The sequence below is a fragment of the Xiphias gladius genome, chromosome 13 (genome assembly GCF_016859285.1).
Source record: "Xiphias gladius isolate SHS-SW01 ecotype Sanya breed wild chromosome 13, ASM1685928v1, whole genome shotgun sequence".
Taxonomy (NCBI): Eukaryota; Metazoa; Chordata; class Actinopteri; order Istiophoriformes; family Xiphiidae; genus Xiphias; species Xiphias gladius.
In genome coordinates this window covers 3,314,496-3,331,828 of record NC_053412.1, presented here as the reverse complement: position 1 = coordinate 3,331,828, position 17,333 = coordinate 3,314,496, and the positions used below count along the sequence as shown (strand labels likewise).

Sequence of the window (17,333 nt, the reverse complement as noted above, 5' to 3'; positions counted from 1 at the left end):
CACACGTTGCTCTGACGCCCTGAACAAATTAATCACTTTCAGACGCAGTTTTACTCATGAGAAATGTTGACATTAGACAAAAAACATGACAGAAAAGAGGCTATGAAGGTAAGAGTAACAATATGCCACGAAAATGTCCTTCATGTCAGGTTTTTTTTTTTTTTTTTTTCCACTCTTTAAATCCAATATGATCTTTTTCTAGCGAAAGGTTCGGAAGAACAATGATGCCTGTGCATTTTAAAATGGTTTCATGCCCCACTGGCAGACCAAAATTGGTGCAATCTGCATCAAAAAAAAAAAAATTCAATACTTGAAGAGAGAGCTTTTAATCGATATAATAGGCCGCTAAAAAAATCCATTTAATACCAGGCAAAAACAAAAAAAACAAAACCAAACTGACAGGTGGTTTCAGCCCGTCAGCAGAACTGACTTGCGAAAGGCTGACTGTGTTGTCCACGGCAGAATAGCAAGTACAGTTAACAGAGGCTGCCAGGTCTCAAAAACTCTGCTGTAAAATGCAAAAAAAAAAAAAACCCCGCTGCACTGAAGACAAGGTGAGAAATACTGGATGTTTCTGCACACACACACACACACACACACACACACACACACACACACACACACACACACACACACACACACACACAAAATAAATAAATAAATAAAGCTCAGCTACTTTTTACACTGACCCTGTTCTTACCATGAGCAATGGGGCCGTTTTTCTATTCCATTGGCTTCATTTAAACAATCACATCGCTTTTATTTATGCGCATTTGTCTCACGTTGTTTTACTGTTTACAACTGCACCGTCAAGGCTCACCAGTGAAGCACCTTGAGTTGCGCAGACCTGTGAAAAAGGTGCAGCAGAAATGAAGTTTGACTGGTTGATAATAACTGAGGATGTTTTTCTTCAAACTTTAACTGTTTGTTTTGTGCCAATTTATTGGTGAATATTTAATTTTAAAGAAAATGACTCAGGGTTCGACATATTTTGACATATTCTACATATTTTGTAGAATTTAAATATCTTGCAATCACACAGAAATGAAGCATTTTCTCTGGGCTGTCAGGCGATAACCTCTCCCATCGACCTCTGTTAGACTGTTTGCTACCTGGCGCCCCCCACAGGTGAAAGCTGCATCATGCTATTTGACATTAGCGCTGACTGTAGGAGCCTTATTCTACCGAGGTGACGAGCGATGGAAACTAGTCCGATATGTTGAGAAGAAGCTTGTCCATCAAACATTGTGCTACAGGTATAAAAACACACACACACACACACACACTCAAATCAGTCTACCAGGGCCACAGACGCTCATAAAACACACAAACCGACGCACACACAGTTGTCAAACACGGTCCAGTAATAACCCTCTCACTCCTCGTCCCGTTGTTGGTCGAGCAGCGATGACGCATCAAGCAGGCAGCCTCTAAAATAACCAATTAGGGAGTGAGTCAGCTGAATCCGGCTGCGCTTTGACAGGAAGTGTCCTTCGTCTGGATAAATCTGACAGAAAAAAAAAACCCAAGAGATGAATGAGTAAAGAAGATATAAAAACATGCAAGGTCATCCAAAACTCAGCAGTTTGGAAAATTCACTTTTTTTCCCCCCTCTTTCTTTTTTCCTGGTGCTTTTCAAAGTTTTCTGGACAAAAACATTTCCCACAAACTTTCTCAAAACACGTCTTGAAATGTATAATTTTCTAACCGTTTCTTGGAAATCAGAATAATTCGGGTGTTGCGCTGCCGGAGCTTTTGTCCGCATCACGCAGTCTGAAGTTCGCTCGGTTGTCGTTGAACTGCAGGGCTTCGAAACATCCTAAACACGCCCAGCACGACGCAAAGTTTTACCACGGCAACTCAGGGGAACTTCATCTGCAGACCAAGTCCATGGGATATGGTCGAAAGGACCGGAACGGGCAGAACAAGTGGACGCTGAGTGGAGATTTTGTTTTTTCAAATTCGCTCACTCGTGTAAGATTAGTTTCTGCCAGAGAAATATCAACTTCTGGGCCAGCGTGACGAACAACCCTCATTTTCAGTCTAACGGCCGTGGTTCTGAGGCTACTCAACGAGGTGTGAAATAAGCTTTTGTGAGACCAAGGATGGTAAAATTGATTTTGAATCGAGAGGAACGTCAGTCTTCAGGTGAAGTCAAAACCCATGAAAATGGGGTTACTGCGATAACATCGTCGTAACACTTCATTTATTGCTTAAAACAGAATTTGTCAGACATTTGAACCTGTATATTTTCAGATGCGTGAACTGTTTTTTTTTCTTGACACATTTTCCAGGTATTGTTTAGGGGCAAAAAAACCCAAAAACATTCACCTGGGACATTTCCAGGTGAAGTCTGGATGATCTAATTGTCCAGACGATGTGAAAGATTTCTGCTTTAGACTAAAATACTTCAGGCGTTGTTTGGCATGAGCAGTACCGTATGAATAATTCACCAGTGTCTCCGCCATTACAAACTCACGCCGTGCAGCCAAACACGGTTCGAATTCACGGAACTTTACTTCCCAGCATTTTCCGAAGACACCAAATCCGTCAGGGGGAGATTTTTGGAAAAGACGTCCACTGAGTGGTGCAGCAGTGAAAACATAGGAGTTTTGGATTAAGATATTTTACCCTGTGTAAACATCACACGGCTTTAATGAAGACTGGGAGCGGGCTGGTACAGAATATAGTATATGATACTGATAGTGTCAGACAGTGAGGAACGAGGGCATTTTGGGTAGTACGCTTGTTTGCTCTCTCGCTGAACGTTAAACGACAGCGTTGATAGGCTATTGATAAGCCCATTTCCCTAAATGTGGAACGATTGCTTTAAGGGGGAAATAAAGGGGTTATTTTCTGATACTGTCTTAAAAATACTGCTTTTCCAGCACAGTTTGGCACAGAGCTGTTTTCCAGGTACCACGGTTGTAACTCAGGACTGCGAGCGTTCTTCTGAACATACGACAGTATATGTAATAAAACCCTGGACCACAGTTTAAAATCAAGCAATTTCCCAAGTCACACACGTATGATTATTTTTTTTGGAAGCAGCGGTTCTGACTTTAATTACAGGACACATCCTACAGTAGGTCCTCCAGAAATCTGTCTGTCGTATCTTATTTGATTTTATTCTTTAGCCCAGCGTTGTATTTACCTGCATAGTGTAGTTGGCTCCGATCTTTATTAAGTGTTTGACGAGCTCTGCCGAGTGCTGGAAGTGAACGTTTGCTGCGGAGAAAAACAAAGACATGCGGATCAGTGTCGGCGGGGCCCGATTCCGTTTGAACGCTCTGCATCCCGGAGAGGCTCATTCTCAAAAGGGACGCGACCACCGTCCGAGAAGACCCAGCCTACCGTTAACGACACACATTATGGGTCACCGTGAAAATCACATCTTCCGGAGTATTTTTTGCAACGGAGGCTTTCGGGAAAGACAGGGTAGACGTTTGTACCGTCAGCGGTCCCGTGGGCCAGGAACAGACTTCCTCCCTGCAGACTTTTCATGCTGGGCAGGACCCTGGAGGCCTGGACACACAGACGGAGACAAAGCATTCATGTCATTAACGCCACAGAGGCTGCTTTGGATCACAAGGGCAGAGGAACGTGAAAAGTCCTCAGCTGAAGACCAGTGGTAGAAGTCAGGTAAAGTACCAATGTGTTACTGTGGAAACACCCCATTACAATTAGAAATCGATCATCCAACCTCCTAGAATTATCAGCAAAATGTAGTTAGAGTATCAAAAATAAAAGTACTTCTAGAGAAACAGGGTCCCTGTCACTGGTATATTATATATGACGCCATTAGACCGTTGATGCTGATGCGTCAACGTGCATTTGCGGCATTTTACCGTGGGCGCTGGTCCAGATGGAGCCGGTTTGATCTACCTTTATATACACGTGGCTAGTGTCGCTTAGTGCAGTGGTTCCCGACCCAGGGGCCGGGGCCCCTTTCAAAAGGGGTCACCACATAAATCTGAGGCGCTGCGAGATGATAAATACCGTGGGGAAGGAGAAAAAAACAAAGTTCTGTGATACTGATTTGGATTCACATGGACATCTGAAACAATTTTTTTTTAAATCTTTAACACCGTGCTGTTGCAGAGCACGGTGATATGTGGTAAATGCATACAGGTCGTCTTATTGGTCACCGTGACTAGACGACCGCGTACAGGTCGCCGGTCCCCAACCTAGGACACACCCTACCTGTTGTGCTCCTGGCGCAGGTGTGCCGGACCTTCATCATTACGGTAGCAATAAGGAACACGCGGTGGAGGTTGTGGAACGGTCGTGGGTGGAAGAACACAGCACCGATTATGGGTTTGGAACAGAAAAAAGGAGCAGCAGGTCTCCCGTCCCGTGCTACGGTGACCCGACTGACCACCCCAGGAGGAGGGGAAAAATCCAGAATTTAGATCTGTTTCTCGGGGGGTGGAGTGTAGGTGCTGTAGCAGAGGATATCTCTGTCTCTCGCTCCCATTTGTTCAGTCTTTCCCTGCTGGGAGTCAAAACGGGACGATTTCTTTCCGGCCGCGCGTCAGCACCCACACGTTTTACAACCCATTTCTTTCTCTGCGTCTCCGAGGACAGGGTGAGTGATGACGCCCTGCTGATTATTGTCTGATCAGAATGTGCCACATGTGCCGCCTTTGGATGTCATTTAAAGCAGCCCCCCCCCACCCCCTCTCTCTGTGACAGTCACAAAAATAGAGTCTTCTGGCCCAGTTATAGGCAACCCACTTAGCAAGAAAAACACACTCTGACTGCAACCTTCACTTGGAGGACAATTGTGTATATTTTGTTTTTAATCCTACACCGTTTTCTCTATTTCTCCATGCCTGTGTGTTTTTTCATTTCCTTGCTGTTGCCTAAGACAAGATTTGGAGCGTTGCCTAAAATGCTGGCGGCCACGTTTTCTTCTTTACATTTCATTCTTTTGTTTGTGAGGGGAACCGGAGCAGAGCACGGCTTCGTTAAGACGTGTGCGGGGCCTGCTTTCGAAAAGCTGCGTGACCTCCAGCGTGCCAACAGAGATTTTGTGGCGAGAACATTGTTAAGATCGACAATGACAGTTCGGAGTCACCGCACGAAGAGCGCAACACTGCGCTGTGGTATCTGAATTCATAAGCTGTCCACCAACAGCCTCCTAGTCGCATCTCCAATAAGTCAGCGAACATCCCGAAAGATTGATTTTAGAAGATGCTTTTCTAATAATTCCGTTGCCAAAAACATTATGGCAACTAATCCACATTTACAAACAGAGACCAAACCAGCCTATACACGGGCAACACACACACACACACACACACACACACACACTTTAAAACCTCTGGCCTTCGATTGCCGCAATTTAAAATGTCAAAAATCGTCCTAAATAAATCTGAGCGCACAGACATGATACAAATATCAGCCTGGAAATCATAAGGGGGAAAAAAGACGCTCCCTATAACTCCGGAACTTGCCTGAGAATCATCCTGATTTTAAGTTTTCTTCAGTGTCAAAGAAATCCAGTGAGACTTGTCTGTACATCCACGGTTACACCGCAGACAGGAACCGCTCAAAGCTAATCCGGCAACTTTCAATGCTGCCAGTTTGACAAAATGTATCCAGTAGCACTGAAATACATGTAGCTACCTTCACTCAAATGTTGCGCTTTTTACTCCTTTCAACGGCTTTACCTACTCGTTGCTTTACTGATTACGATTTTTTTTTTCCCCACACAAAAGATATGAAGAGCTTCCAAAATATGAAGCTTTTTTATAATGTTGACTACCAACCAGTATATGCACGTGCAGCTGAAACAATTAGTCGGATAATCTATTAGTCGACTGACAGAAAACTAATTGTAATTTTTCATGTAAAAATACCAAATATTTCATGTTTCCAGCTTCTCATATTTGAGGGATTTGCTGCTTTTACTTGTAATTATTTTAATAATTTCGACCAATTTTTAATAATGTTGAGTTGTGGACTATTGGTTGGACAAAAACAAGCTTTGGATGATTCTGATGACATTTATCAATCATTTCATTTTGAAAATAATCAGCAGATTAAAAAAAAACATTTGTTGCAGTCTTGTAATAATCTAATCATATTATATATATTAGTATAACCATGCATTGAGTACTTTTACTTTAGTCAAATTTTCAATGCAGGACTTTTACTTGTAACGGAGAATTTTACAGTGTGGTATTAGTATTTTTTTTTAAAGTGGGTCAAAGCTCCACCTGCTGGCAGCAGGTTCTAGTGTCAATGACTAAACTCAGACATCAATATAATTCTGGATTAATTCACGACATTGAAAAAAATCCGGCTGCTGCTCTTATTAATCACTTTTCTGCCATTTAATGTCCGTGGCTGATAGAAGAGTTTTAAAATGGGGGTTTAAAACTCTTAAGCTCCTGGCTCCGGCTCCGGCTCCTGGCTGGAGAGGCGTCTACACGGGGAGAGGCCCACACTCGCAACGCCCACTGACTGCCGCCTCCTCTGCAGTTTGATTGGCTGTTTTGTTTTCACCTGCTCATAGTTGGCAGAAGTTCACCCCCATGAATGAATCTAATTCCTTGACAGTCACTTTTTTTGTTGTTGATGATTTTTCGTTTGCGGGAGTGGAGCCGCGTCAGATTAGCGCCCCCCTTAGCAACCTTTTACGCACCAAACTTTTCGCATCTTCGCTCATCGGAAAAAGATAAGATTCAGTGCATAAAAATAAAGGAATAAAACCAAGCTCAGAAACAGATGGATGACTGGTAGAAACAGCTCACTTGGTATCTGTTCTCCTCGGTCGACGGCGAGCCCAAGTATCTCTCAGAAAAGGCCGAGGCTGAAAGAGAGAAAGTCATGTAAGTAGAAGAAGAGGCACCTTAGGGAAGAAAACAAACGGTGGAGCTGTAGTCAACAACAGCAGGGTTTCTTCCTTATACTTTTAACAAATAAAGGCAGAGATTTTATAAGTTTGACAGCACAATACAGTCCTACACAGCATGCGTGTCTGTGCTTTCCTCGACCAAAAGGAGGCTGAAATCCTTATAACATTCTACTTTCGCTTGAAACACAAAAAAACCGGAGGAACTGCAGACGCATTTCAGTCTATTACGCTCTAATCACACACGGCAGTAGCTCCTCGGCCCATACGGTAGCCCTGATACTGGCCCCGGGAACGAAAGCCTTTCATCCTCAAATTCAAAAAGCCTGAATTCCCAAAAGCATCACATTAACCGGACAACACGTGCAGGACAAAGACGCGGTGAATAAGGAAATGACGAGAGCGGGCGCTGCGGCGGCACAGCTGATATAAATATTGCCCTGTCCCTTTGCGGTGAGCGTTAAAGAAGAAGAGACTCCTTGCTCACCGTACATGGACCAGTCCACGACCGGAGCCTGAGCTGCAGCGCATCTGATCAGCCTCTCCGTCGACTTCAGCATCGTCAGTGTGAGGAAGCCACCGTAGTCCTGACGGAGACACAGTAAAAACTACTTTCATTTGCGCTGGGAGCCGTTTTTTGGTGGCTGGCGGCTCAATATTTCCAAACACGCTCACGCATGTACCTACCAGACACAGAAGAAGAACTAGCACCTGCAATCTCTCTCACACAGGCTCCTGCACATTTTTCCTCACAGTTGACTTTTCTGTCCTACATAAACTTTTATGATCAAATCCAGGCTGAGACATAACACCAGGGTACCACTAAGCATGCGAACACGCTGGCTCAGAAATGAGTTCACGCGTCATCTACGTATGTTAACGACTTAAGGTAAACAGGCAGCCTGAGGAAGCCTCACTGAGCCGTTCAGCCACACAAAATCCGGGGTGAAAGGTCTGACGGACGCACCTCTCCGAAGACTCCGACACGGGTGGGGTCGACGAACGGCAGCTTCGCCAGGTATCTGAGGAACGCAATGGAGATTTGTAATTAGAGAGGAGTAGAGTGCGTCGGCGGTCTTCTGTGTTTGACAGGATCAGAGGAAGTGATCCCATCTTTTACATTTCACACCCCTCCGCTGAAGATCTGAGAATTCACAGAGAAGAAGAAGCCTCAGGTCACAGATAACAACCAAGAGTAAGGAGGTCAAAGGTTAACTCCGTGATGCCTCCACTGGTCATGTGAGAGAGGGTTGCTCGTTTCCTTGAATACGCCCCAGCATCAGATGGCCTGTGTCTCTTCACACACATTTACTTAACTTTTTTGCATCGTTCTGCAGACTAATTTCTCTTCCCAGCACTGTTCTCTAGTCTGCTGAAACCTAAATGTAGTAAGATTATTATGAAAAACAACAACACGGGGGTTTCAAACCAGATTCAAAGCAGTTTTTGGGGTTTTTTTTGCTTTTCAAGGTCGTTGTGGTCGTGCACCCTCCCAACCTTTAAACACAGTCACATTACCAGCTTGTTATCATTCATGATTTAACCCTGACCCCCCCAGCCTAAAAAATCCTCCTACAGAAATGGATATCAGCATTGGGGCTGCAGTTAACAACTATTTTCTCGATTAATAAACGAATCGTTCGGTCTATGAAAGTGTAAGATGATAGTGAAAACTGCCTTTTATGTCTCTTTTTGTCCAACCAACCAAAAATATTCAGTTCATTCACGTACAAGTTGAAGAAATAGAGAAAAAAAATCCCACGTGAGTTTTTTTTTTGCTCACTGAACATACTGTTACCATTAAACATTAATCAGTATGGTTACTGATTAATATTCTGCAAACTGGCAAACCTACAATAACTCAGAAGTAACGCCGGGCTCTCTGTGTTTTATAATTGTTTTTTTTGTTTCCTCCTTTTTTAATCCTTTCATGATGCTGTTTTCCCTCCTTCAAACACGCCTGTCTGTGCGGCATTTGTCCACAAAAACAAATTCAAAGAAGACGTCTGTGAAATTCTATTGAGCCTGACGGGCGGCCGCAGAAAAACACCTTCAAAAACTACTCTGTCTTTCCAAATGAACGGAAATCAGGAGGGGGATGCAGACATTGTTAGAGCCGAGCGGGCACAGAGAACCTCTCACGGAAGGTAAAGTTATACAGACTGGAGGAAAGGCTGCAGAGGCACGTGTTACGTACTCAAGAGCGGCCTTCTGGTCGTCTGCGTCCACTGTGCCGAGCCTCAGGTGGACCTGCTGTAAAACCCTGCGAGGTGACCACAAAAAAAAAGAAGCATTAGCTGAGACCTTAAGAAGTCTAATCTGGTTTGTCAGGAGTCACTTTTTATGTGCTTTCATTGCGCGTAACAGAAACTTCAAGACTTCTAAAACTACCAACTAAAATATTTAATTTTGAACACAAACATATACATTACCTTTGACCTCTGAACCCCGACCCTCTGCCGTCGAGTCGCGCCACGATGACCTGCTCGGAGCCCACCAGCACCCAGTCCCAGTCCAACCTGAACTCCTCAGTCACCGTCTGATCGCCTGGAGAGCTGCCACTAACAGACCAAAACATTTAACCTTTACTGACAGACTCTTCCCTTTATGCCGCTTTGCCCAGATCAGTTTCAGTTCTCTGGTAGATATTTTGCCAAAGCATTTTCATTCTTGTAACTTTGAAGCACATTACAACCCTGGTTTTTCTAAAAGAGCCGTATAAAATGACTGTTTCTTTCAGTCTGTATAGAGCTGAGCGGTGATGTGCTGTTTACACACAATGGTTAAATGAAATCCCATTTCCGTTCTGGCTCAGGGAATACCGTCTACAGTATTAAACATATTACAGCTTGAACAGGGGAGCGGATTATCTGTTTATCCGATTCTTCTTTTTCTTACGTTGTTGTTGTGTGTTTTATCCCATTTCGTTCTCCGTTTTTCCTGATTTTACAGAGTTGACGGTAAACGACATCGTCGGCCTTCCGGAAAATATCTCTACCATTCTTCACAGAGAAAAACGTCCGCCCTGGAAGGCTGCTAGCTCCAGCGGTGTGTTAGGCTGTGGCTGCTCCAGTGTGTTTGGGCAATTAAATACAACACACGGCAGAGGCAGGCGATCCCCCTCACATTGCATCCGTTTGGGATTTCTGACTTCATGGCCGTTAATCTGCAGGTGATAACAGCCGCCTCTCCTCCATCACGAACAGCTCCAAACCAAAAGCACACTCAGGTATGTGGACAGGGTTGGTCACAGGCATTCGACCGTGTGTATGTGTTATATAAAACGCTCAGACGCTAATGTACTAGTTTTGCAGCGATGCAAGGATTTATGATACTACAGCCGTTTGACCTCAAAGAACAAAGACAAAGAAGAAAAGTCTCGCATCGCGAGCATAAAAAAAGGATTATAGGACATTAAATTTGTATCTACAAGGTGAAATTTTATGCTACATTTACATTTTCTCGTCTAACATCCCCTTTAGTTTCCTTTGTTAGTACTGTTGATAAGTATTTGAAAGCCTGCAGGTACGGAGGAGTGAAGCGTTTCACTTTCCGCTGTCCTTGCTGAATTCGGCCTTTGAAGCTCGCAGTGCTGCACTAAGTGGAAATGAAAAAAAATAAAAAAATAAAAGTGGAATAGGCTTACACAACAAGGAGAAGGCCGTAGAGGTAGGACTCGGAGAAGTCGGGCGGGTAGATGAGCTTCAGCGGCAGCTCTGCGAGAGGAGAGACAGAAAGTTTGTCACGGGAGGTGAAAATAAAAGAGGGCGGGACGGCGGCCAAGCGTCAAGGTGCCAACACGTATAACCCAACATGTCCTCCGCCCTCTAAGTAGCTCTGTTATCTCATGAAGATGACACACGAGCACAGCTGGTAAGAGCAGATCATCTGTACCAAAGTTGTCATTAGTGATGATCCGGATATCCGTCTGAATCGTCCTTTTAGTCTCCAGCGCAGACCGCAGAGGGAGGTTGTTCTCCAAGATGAAATATGCTGTGAAGCAGAGAAAACACATTTATTTATCTGAGCGAACGGAACAGCCACTCATTAGCCCTGAATGAAACTTCTTTTTTCTTCTTCTTTTTTGTTTTTTTGCAGACGACAGACGACGAGCGGAGCCTCGAGTAGACAACTCACACAGGAGTCATTTCTTAAGAAAATCAAATAGGCGTAAATTGTGCTGGTTGTCTTTCCATCAGCTCTCACTAATGTCATCAGTCGCTGTTAATTGCCTCTAAGTCTTCTACCTAAACATTATTATCTTGCAAGGACCACAACCGCGGGAAACCTTAGCCCCCCGGGAAAGCTCACAGGGAAGCGACGCGCCGCTCTTCCGGGAACGTGAGGCCGTCAATCAGACGCGCGTTTACAAAACCGACCATTTAGAAAGACATCTCGCCTTTATGTCACGTGTCCAAACTGGTTTTCATATGAAGACTGGGCTAAATGTTGCACCTTGTGGCCCTCGGAGAAAGAAGCACTCACCTTTGGCTTTCAAATGAGGTAGAATTGCACAATTATTCTGTATTTTAAGGGTTTTTTTTTTGGTCAACAGAAAAATATCTGTTGATACATAAAAACCTCTTTCGGTCGTCCCCCAATAAATAAACAGTGATATAAACACATTTTCTGGACATATATTCGGGGTGAAAACTGTTTTTCCTTGTTTTGGTCCATGAGCATGTGGTTTCACCTGCAATCAAAGCGTAGACGCCGGCGTCCGCACACCAGGGGCCACTGCAGAAATCGCACGTTTAGAAAAACAAGTTTCCTCCACCTCCACATTGTACTGGAAGTCTACTGCCACCTTTAGTTCGCAGGTGTCCTACGCTGGTCCTGCCTCAGCACCGAGTGAAACGCTCTAGCGTGCACGGCTCATGTGAGTCAGTACATCGAGAGGCGTCCGAGGGGCCTAGAAGTTGATAGTGCTTCCCGTATGTTCATGTGTCCTGCTGGCGCGGCAGCAGAGGCAGGGCGTGAGGTCATGCAGAAGATAAAGACAGTATAGAAAAACGGTTCAGGTAAAATATTCAGCGCCTCCTCCAGGGGCCACAGCAACGCAGGGACATCGCTGCATTTTTATTTTGTGAGCACAAATCCACAAAGTAGGCAGGTTTCCTTCACATGTACCATTAAAGAAATAATACTTCTCAGCATCTTAGGTTCCTGCTGCATCACCTTGTAGCTTAGCATTATTGTGAGTGTCAGTAAAGGTCACATGACATGAAGGGCAAAGGGTACACAACTTAAACATTTGGTCAAACGAATCAGCACTTTTACATTTTGTCACTTTTTTTTTTCTTCCCCCCGATTCTTCTACTTTTTCTCTCAAACGTATTTTCCTTTCTAACCAGTCTTCGTTAGCATGCGCAGGAGCACTGACCAATAGCTACTGTATGGAAATGACTGGTGGCCATTTAACATGTGATGACAAACACATTAAACGTCTTGAAACGTACAAATTACCGCGGTAGCCTGGCGCGGCATCAAATCCAACAGCTGCTAATGTTTTCATACAAATGAGATAATGACACTTAATTGCTGCGGACTTTTTTCCATTTCAGAGCAGATGTGAGGGGAAAAAAGCACATCTGCCCACACGGACGACGCATCGGCACAAGCTGATTTCAAACATTGAATACTATCAAGACTACTCACAGTCCACGTTGTCAAAACTTAGAAGCAGCAGAGCTGGAACTCCAGGGCCTGCAATGGAAAACATCCTCTTTCACATTTCATGACTGCAACAGGAGCTTCTGCTAAAACTTCCATCCTGTTATGGGCCTTGGGTTGACGGATTGGAAATTTAAAAGCTAAACCTGAAATGTTTGATTCATGCTGGGGGGCTTAGCGGGTATCTTTCTCCAAGGCTTTAGGGCTGTCGTTGTCCAGTTAATAGAAGTGGGAAGACTAAATCAGACAGAAAAGGCAATAAGTTGCAAATGTTTTAGCGTGGGACAGGCTTTGCTGTTTCCTGAGGCAGTTTTCTGTGCAACGTGTATCAGGAACAAACTCGCAGAAAACTTCAAGTCTGCTCCAGCTCTTCAATGTCAAACTTTCATATCTTGTGAAAATACCTTTTTTATGTTTTATGTAACTGACTGTCTTGCGTTGTTTTGTCTCCTATTGTCAAGAAAAAAACAACTCATCCTCCTGTGGATATTTGTCCCTGAAGGCTTGAAAACTGAGTTGTTATCTTTTTTTTTTTTTAAAACCAGAATTTGACCAAGTTCCTGCACAAAACTGACAAACTCGAATTACTTGAGAAAACGGCTTGCGAGGAGGTTGTACTTTGCAAATAGCGCTGATCACTTTGTGTAACGTGTTAATGTGACACAACCTGCAGTGGAAACGTGGAGGATTTCAGTGTCAGCAGGTTTACCAGGGTGTTGCCATTACATTCAAGTCACAGAGCGAAACGTCCCACTTGCCCAAAAAATAAAAACTTGAGTTGTTCGACAACACCTACAGTTGTTTTAAAGGTATTTTCCAGAATCCTCGAAGATACTTTTAGCATCTAACAGCTTCATCCGGAGGGAAAAATACTGTTTGCTGCACCACACAAAAGATTTTTAACCTGTTTCGCCTCTTGGTTTCTAATCCATACAAAGACGGTGCCCTGAAATCCCATATGCCCGTGCTCAATTTGTGAACCATAAATTAAAAAACTGCATCCCCAGTTATAAAGTCATGCCCCTCGGCACCGTTTCATTTTTCATGCGGTTTTGAAAAACGCCCCTCTGACCTTTACAGTGCAGGATGGCGTTCTGTGCGTCGGGGCTGACGTCGGCGTCGAAAAACGTACACTCCTCCTTCAGCCCACAGGTGAGACATCGCCGTGGAAACAGGCCAAGGGTGGACACACTATTAGAGGAAGGACAGGAAATGTTTGCTGAGCACGAAGAATAGAAAAAAAAAAAAAAAAAATCCAATGTGCATCACACAAAAGAGAAATAATGAACAAAATACTTTCAATACACAATGTGGTTCATCTGTGTGTGTGAGTGTATTTTACCTGTATAAATGTCTCTGTTGTGCAGAGTCCTCTGTGCTCAGGAAGTATCTTTGTGGAGAAAAGCAGAGCAGTGGGATAAGGTCAGGGATCCATTCATCCTTCGCATTTCCCCTGCGTCTGCCTCCAGCAGCCCCCCCCCATATCGCGGCTGCCCACCCGTAAACACCGCGGCTCACGGAGCACGTTCAACAATACATGTTTTCCATCATGTAACCCCCCCCCGAGGAGTGGTAGAATTTGCACTTTGGTCTTCTGCTCTTCTTTTGAGGGTGCAGTTCGGTGCAGGGGCACAAGAGCGTCCGAAGTAGGAGATTATTACGACTGCACCTCGGCGACAGCAAGTCACAACACACGGTATATTGAATAATTCATTTTCTGATAAGTAGTTTTCTGCAGCGGGTAGTGTCTGCAGATCGTCCTCTCGGGCCCCGGAAGGCAAAAAAAAAAAAAAATTTCTGTAAGTGCAGGGTAATAATCTACAGTATCAATATGTTCAATATCACCATGTAGATGTATATGTAATTCTATGGCTATGTGTGTACTAATATGGAAGATTTCAAATACCCGTCATAAGTACAAACTAAGAAATAAAGTATAAAGTACAACACCCATCTATATACACACACTGCGTTGTCGTCATGTAGGCATTTTCAATCTTCCACAGCAACACACACTGTTTCACCACGTATTGGTGTGAGAAATCCAACAGCATCTGAGGGCTGGTAACAGCAGCGGCAGCACTCTCAGGACTTAAGTACACCATGACTACTACTACTACTTTGCTCTATGTATTTTATTTATTTCTTTTTTTACACTTCTCCACTGCTACTTCACAGGTTATTTTTATTATTTACCATTCATTTTTCAGATTTTATACAATACATGTGGAACTCATAATCTAATAATCATGTCTCGTGACAGATTAAACTACCCAACAGTTGTTTAAATTGTTCAAATTGGCTCCACTTTCACCGACCATAACAATGAAATGATAGGCATAAGGGTAAATATATATATAGGGGCCGTTTTTTTGCTTTTTTTTTTTTTTTTTTTTATTTTTTTTTTTTTTTTTACTTACGTATGATTTACATTTCTTTCACTTTTTTTTTTGTGGAGTGGGCATTTTCCTGCTACTTTGACTTACGTGAAGGATCTGGAGACTTCATCCACTCCTGAGGACCAGTATTAGCAGTAGAAATAACAATGTTAAAAACGGTAGAAGTAGAAACAGCCGTGGTGCTGGGACTTGTAGTTTCAAGATGATTTTCCATTTATTGGACCTTTTCCATTTTAGGGGGTTGTTATTTGTATTGAATGTGAGAAATAAAAGCTGAACTTACACGATCTGGTTGTTTTCGTCGTACGCTACGGTTTTCGTCACCTCCCAGTCCCCCGACGTTAGGTGGCGAACCTCGTCCTGGTCGCTTCGTAACTAAGGGGAGAATCGGTTCAGAAGGATTGGAAACAGGAGACAATACTGTACATCACGTATCCTTGTTGGATTTTAAGATTCAAATTGGGTCTTAAGTGATTTATTACAAGGCCACGGACAGAGACAGACACGGCGTGTCTGGGATAAAGAGGAGAGCAGAGGAGAGTCCTCTCGGAGTCACCTTTTTGGTGAACATTGTGATGTGGTGGAACTCTCCCTGGCCCCCTTGTTTCACGGGCAGAGTGAGGAAAAACCGGCTCCTGTCCTTGGAGAACAGCGGCTCCTGTCTCTGTGGGGGAGAAACAGGGATCTCAGAGGTGACGGGCTTCGCGCGCCACCGAGCCCGGCTGCGAGGAACGCGCGGCGTTTGGCTGGGGAGGCACGGGCGCAATGGCGAGGTCATTTTGTACGTCGTGCCCATGTGGGGACGGTTTGTTAGCGGAAAACAGTACCTTATTGCTGTTATGAGAAATGTCTGCATTCGGGTTTACCTGTCTGGAAAGCCACGTCTCTGAGGAGTCCTCCTGTCTCTGAATGAGAGGGAAGAAAATGAAATCCACTTTTTACCACGGTCACTTGTTCTCTGGAAGTTATTCAGGCGATTGAAAAAAAAAAAATGTATTGAGTGGGTGTTGAATCGCTGCAGAGATTTTAAAGAGGTGTTGCACTTGCACCTGAGCTGTATATGTGGTTGCACTAACGATTTTTGAGGTTCAGTTTGAGTTGACTGAGTTCAGGTTCAGTCGGACGTTGACTGTGTGTTCTTTTAGGTGCGTATTGTAACCACAGTAAATCTGATCAAGCAGACCTCATGTGCATGTGAGAGCTCTCTGGGCGTCCTGGGGGACATGGACTACGGAGACACTGGAGTCAACCAACAAAAGAAAACGCAGCTCACAGATCTGGGAGCGTTGTGCACAGTTTGCACAGTCACCCCCCCCCCTTAAATCAGAGACACCCACCTGAAGGCAGACCCCTAAGGTGGCGTCACACATCGTCAGCAGCGAAGCGTTCTGGGGCCGGTTGACCCACCGCACGGCGAGGTGAGTACTACTGATCCACTTCACCATGGTGACATAGAAATCTCTGCAGAGGGGGAAATCAGACTGGGGACTTCGGGCACAGCAAGTACTGTATTTGTGTGTGTGTGTGTGTGTGTGTGTGTGTGTGTGTGTGTCACCTGTGTCTGAGCTGCTCGGGAGGCTGCAGCTCCTGAGTGTGTGTCGCTCCGAACAGGTTGACCACCGACAGCTTGACCCCAGGGTTTGTCTGCCCGGCCTGAAGAAGCCAAATCGAGACAGACGCTGACGGATTTGAAATATTCCTTCGAAGTCTCATAACATCTTTACAGGGAGAGCGATTGTTATATACACGCTATAGACGCAGTATCCTTTCTGTGCGTGCCGTAAAAGCATGTTTGTGCCGAAGGCTGATATAGTTTGAGTATGACTCCGCTACTAGAAGGCTTGCGATACGACAGAGCACGTCCTAGTTTTCCTCTTTCACCGTCAGTTTTTAAGCAAAAAAAAAAAAAAAAAAAAATAAAGGAAGAAAGAAAAAGAAACTTAATTTTACAGGTTTGTCATTTCCGAACAATTCCATACTTTATTTTATTTGGAAAAAACATGTAATTTCGTAACGTTTATAGAGAATATAGGAATTTCCCTGTAAGAAAAAGTCAATTTGAAACCAAACAAACATTGACTGATAATTCATTCATTATTATATATGTTAAGTTTTTTCTCCATATTTGTTGAATTGTCTGTAGACAAATTTCACGTTTCTGCATGTGATCCTGTGCAGAGGCTGAAAGATTCTCGAGGTTAGTACTCACTACCACTCAGCTGGAATTAATGAGCCTTATCTTCTCTCTCTCTTTTTTTCTTCTTCTTGACATCAGACTAAAAAACAGCTGCGTTCTCCCTCAGTTCTTCGTCGCAGCCAGATGAGCCGATTAGTGCGGTTGGGTCGTCAACTGACACGTCACGTGAGTTATGAGAATATTTGGCGGTATTTAATGGGAT

The 17,333-nt window shown here is 44.1% G+C and overlaps 1 protein-coding gene across 1 annotated transcript in view; it reads right to left on the bottom strand.

Annotated features, from left to right (window-relative positions):
* Positions 1 to 310: 310 nt before the first annotated feature.
* The window catches only part of LOC120798367 (inactive dipeptidyl peptidase 10-like), a 44,244-nt gene continuing 27,221 nt past the window's right edge, over positions 311 to 17,333 (bottom strand). Inside the window, exons 8-25 of the mRNA XM_040142617.1 lie at positions 16,490 to 16,587; positions 16,272 to 16,395; positions 15,801 to 15,839; positions 15,491 to 15,598; positions 15,218 to 15,309; positions 13,878 to 13,925; positions 13,608 to 13,726; positions 12,521 to 12,568; positions 10,757 to 10,855; positions 10,509 to 10,578; positions 9,295 to 9,423; positions 9,060 to 9,125; positions 7,830 to 7,884; positions 7,350 to 7,449; positions 6,762 to 6,820; positions 3,453 to 3,525; positions 3,155 to 3,228; positions 311 to 1,507 (exon numbers count right to left, since the gene is read on the bottom strand). Coding sequence (XP_039998551.1) covers positions 1,376 to 1,507; positions 3,155 to 3,228; positions 3,453 to 3,525; positions 6,762 to 6,820; positions 7,350 to 7,449; positions 7,830 to 7,884; positions 9,060 to 9,125; positions 9,295 to 9,423; positions 10,509 to 10,578; positions 10,757 to 10,855; positions 12,521 to 12,568; positions 13,608 to 13,726; positions 13,878 to 13,925; positions 15,218 to 15,309; positions 15,491 to 15,598; positions 15,801 to 15,839; positions 16,272 to 16,395; positions 16,490 to 16,587 — 1,533 coding nt within the window. The 3' untranslated portion in view covers positions 311 to 1,375. The remainder of the gene's footprint in view (positions 1,508 to 3,154; positions 3,229 to 3,452; positions 3,526 to 6,761; positions 6,821 to 7,349; positions 7,450 to 7,829; positions 7,885 to 9,059; positions 9,126 to 9,294; positions 9,424 to 10,508; positions 10,579 to 10,756; positions 10,856 to 12,520; positions 12,569 to 13,607; positions 13,727 to 13,877; positions 13,926 to 15,217; positions 15,310 to 15,490; positions 15,599 to 15,800; positions 15,840 to 16,271; positions 16,396 to 16,489; positions 16,588 to 17,333) is intronic.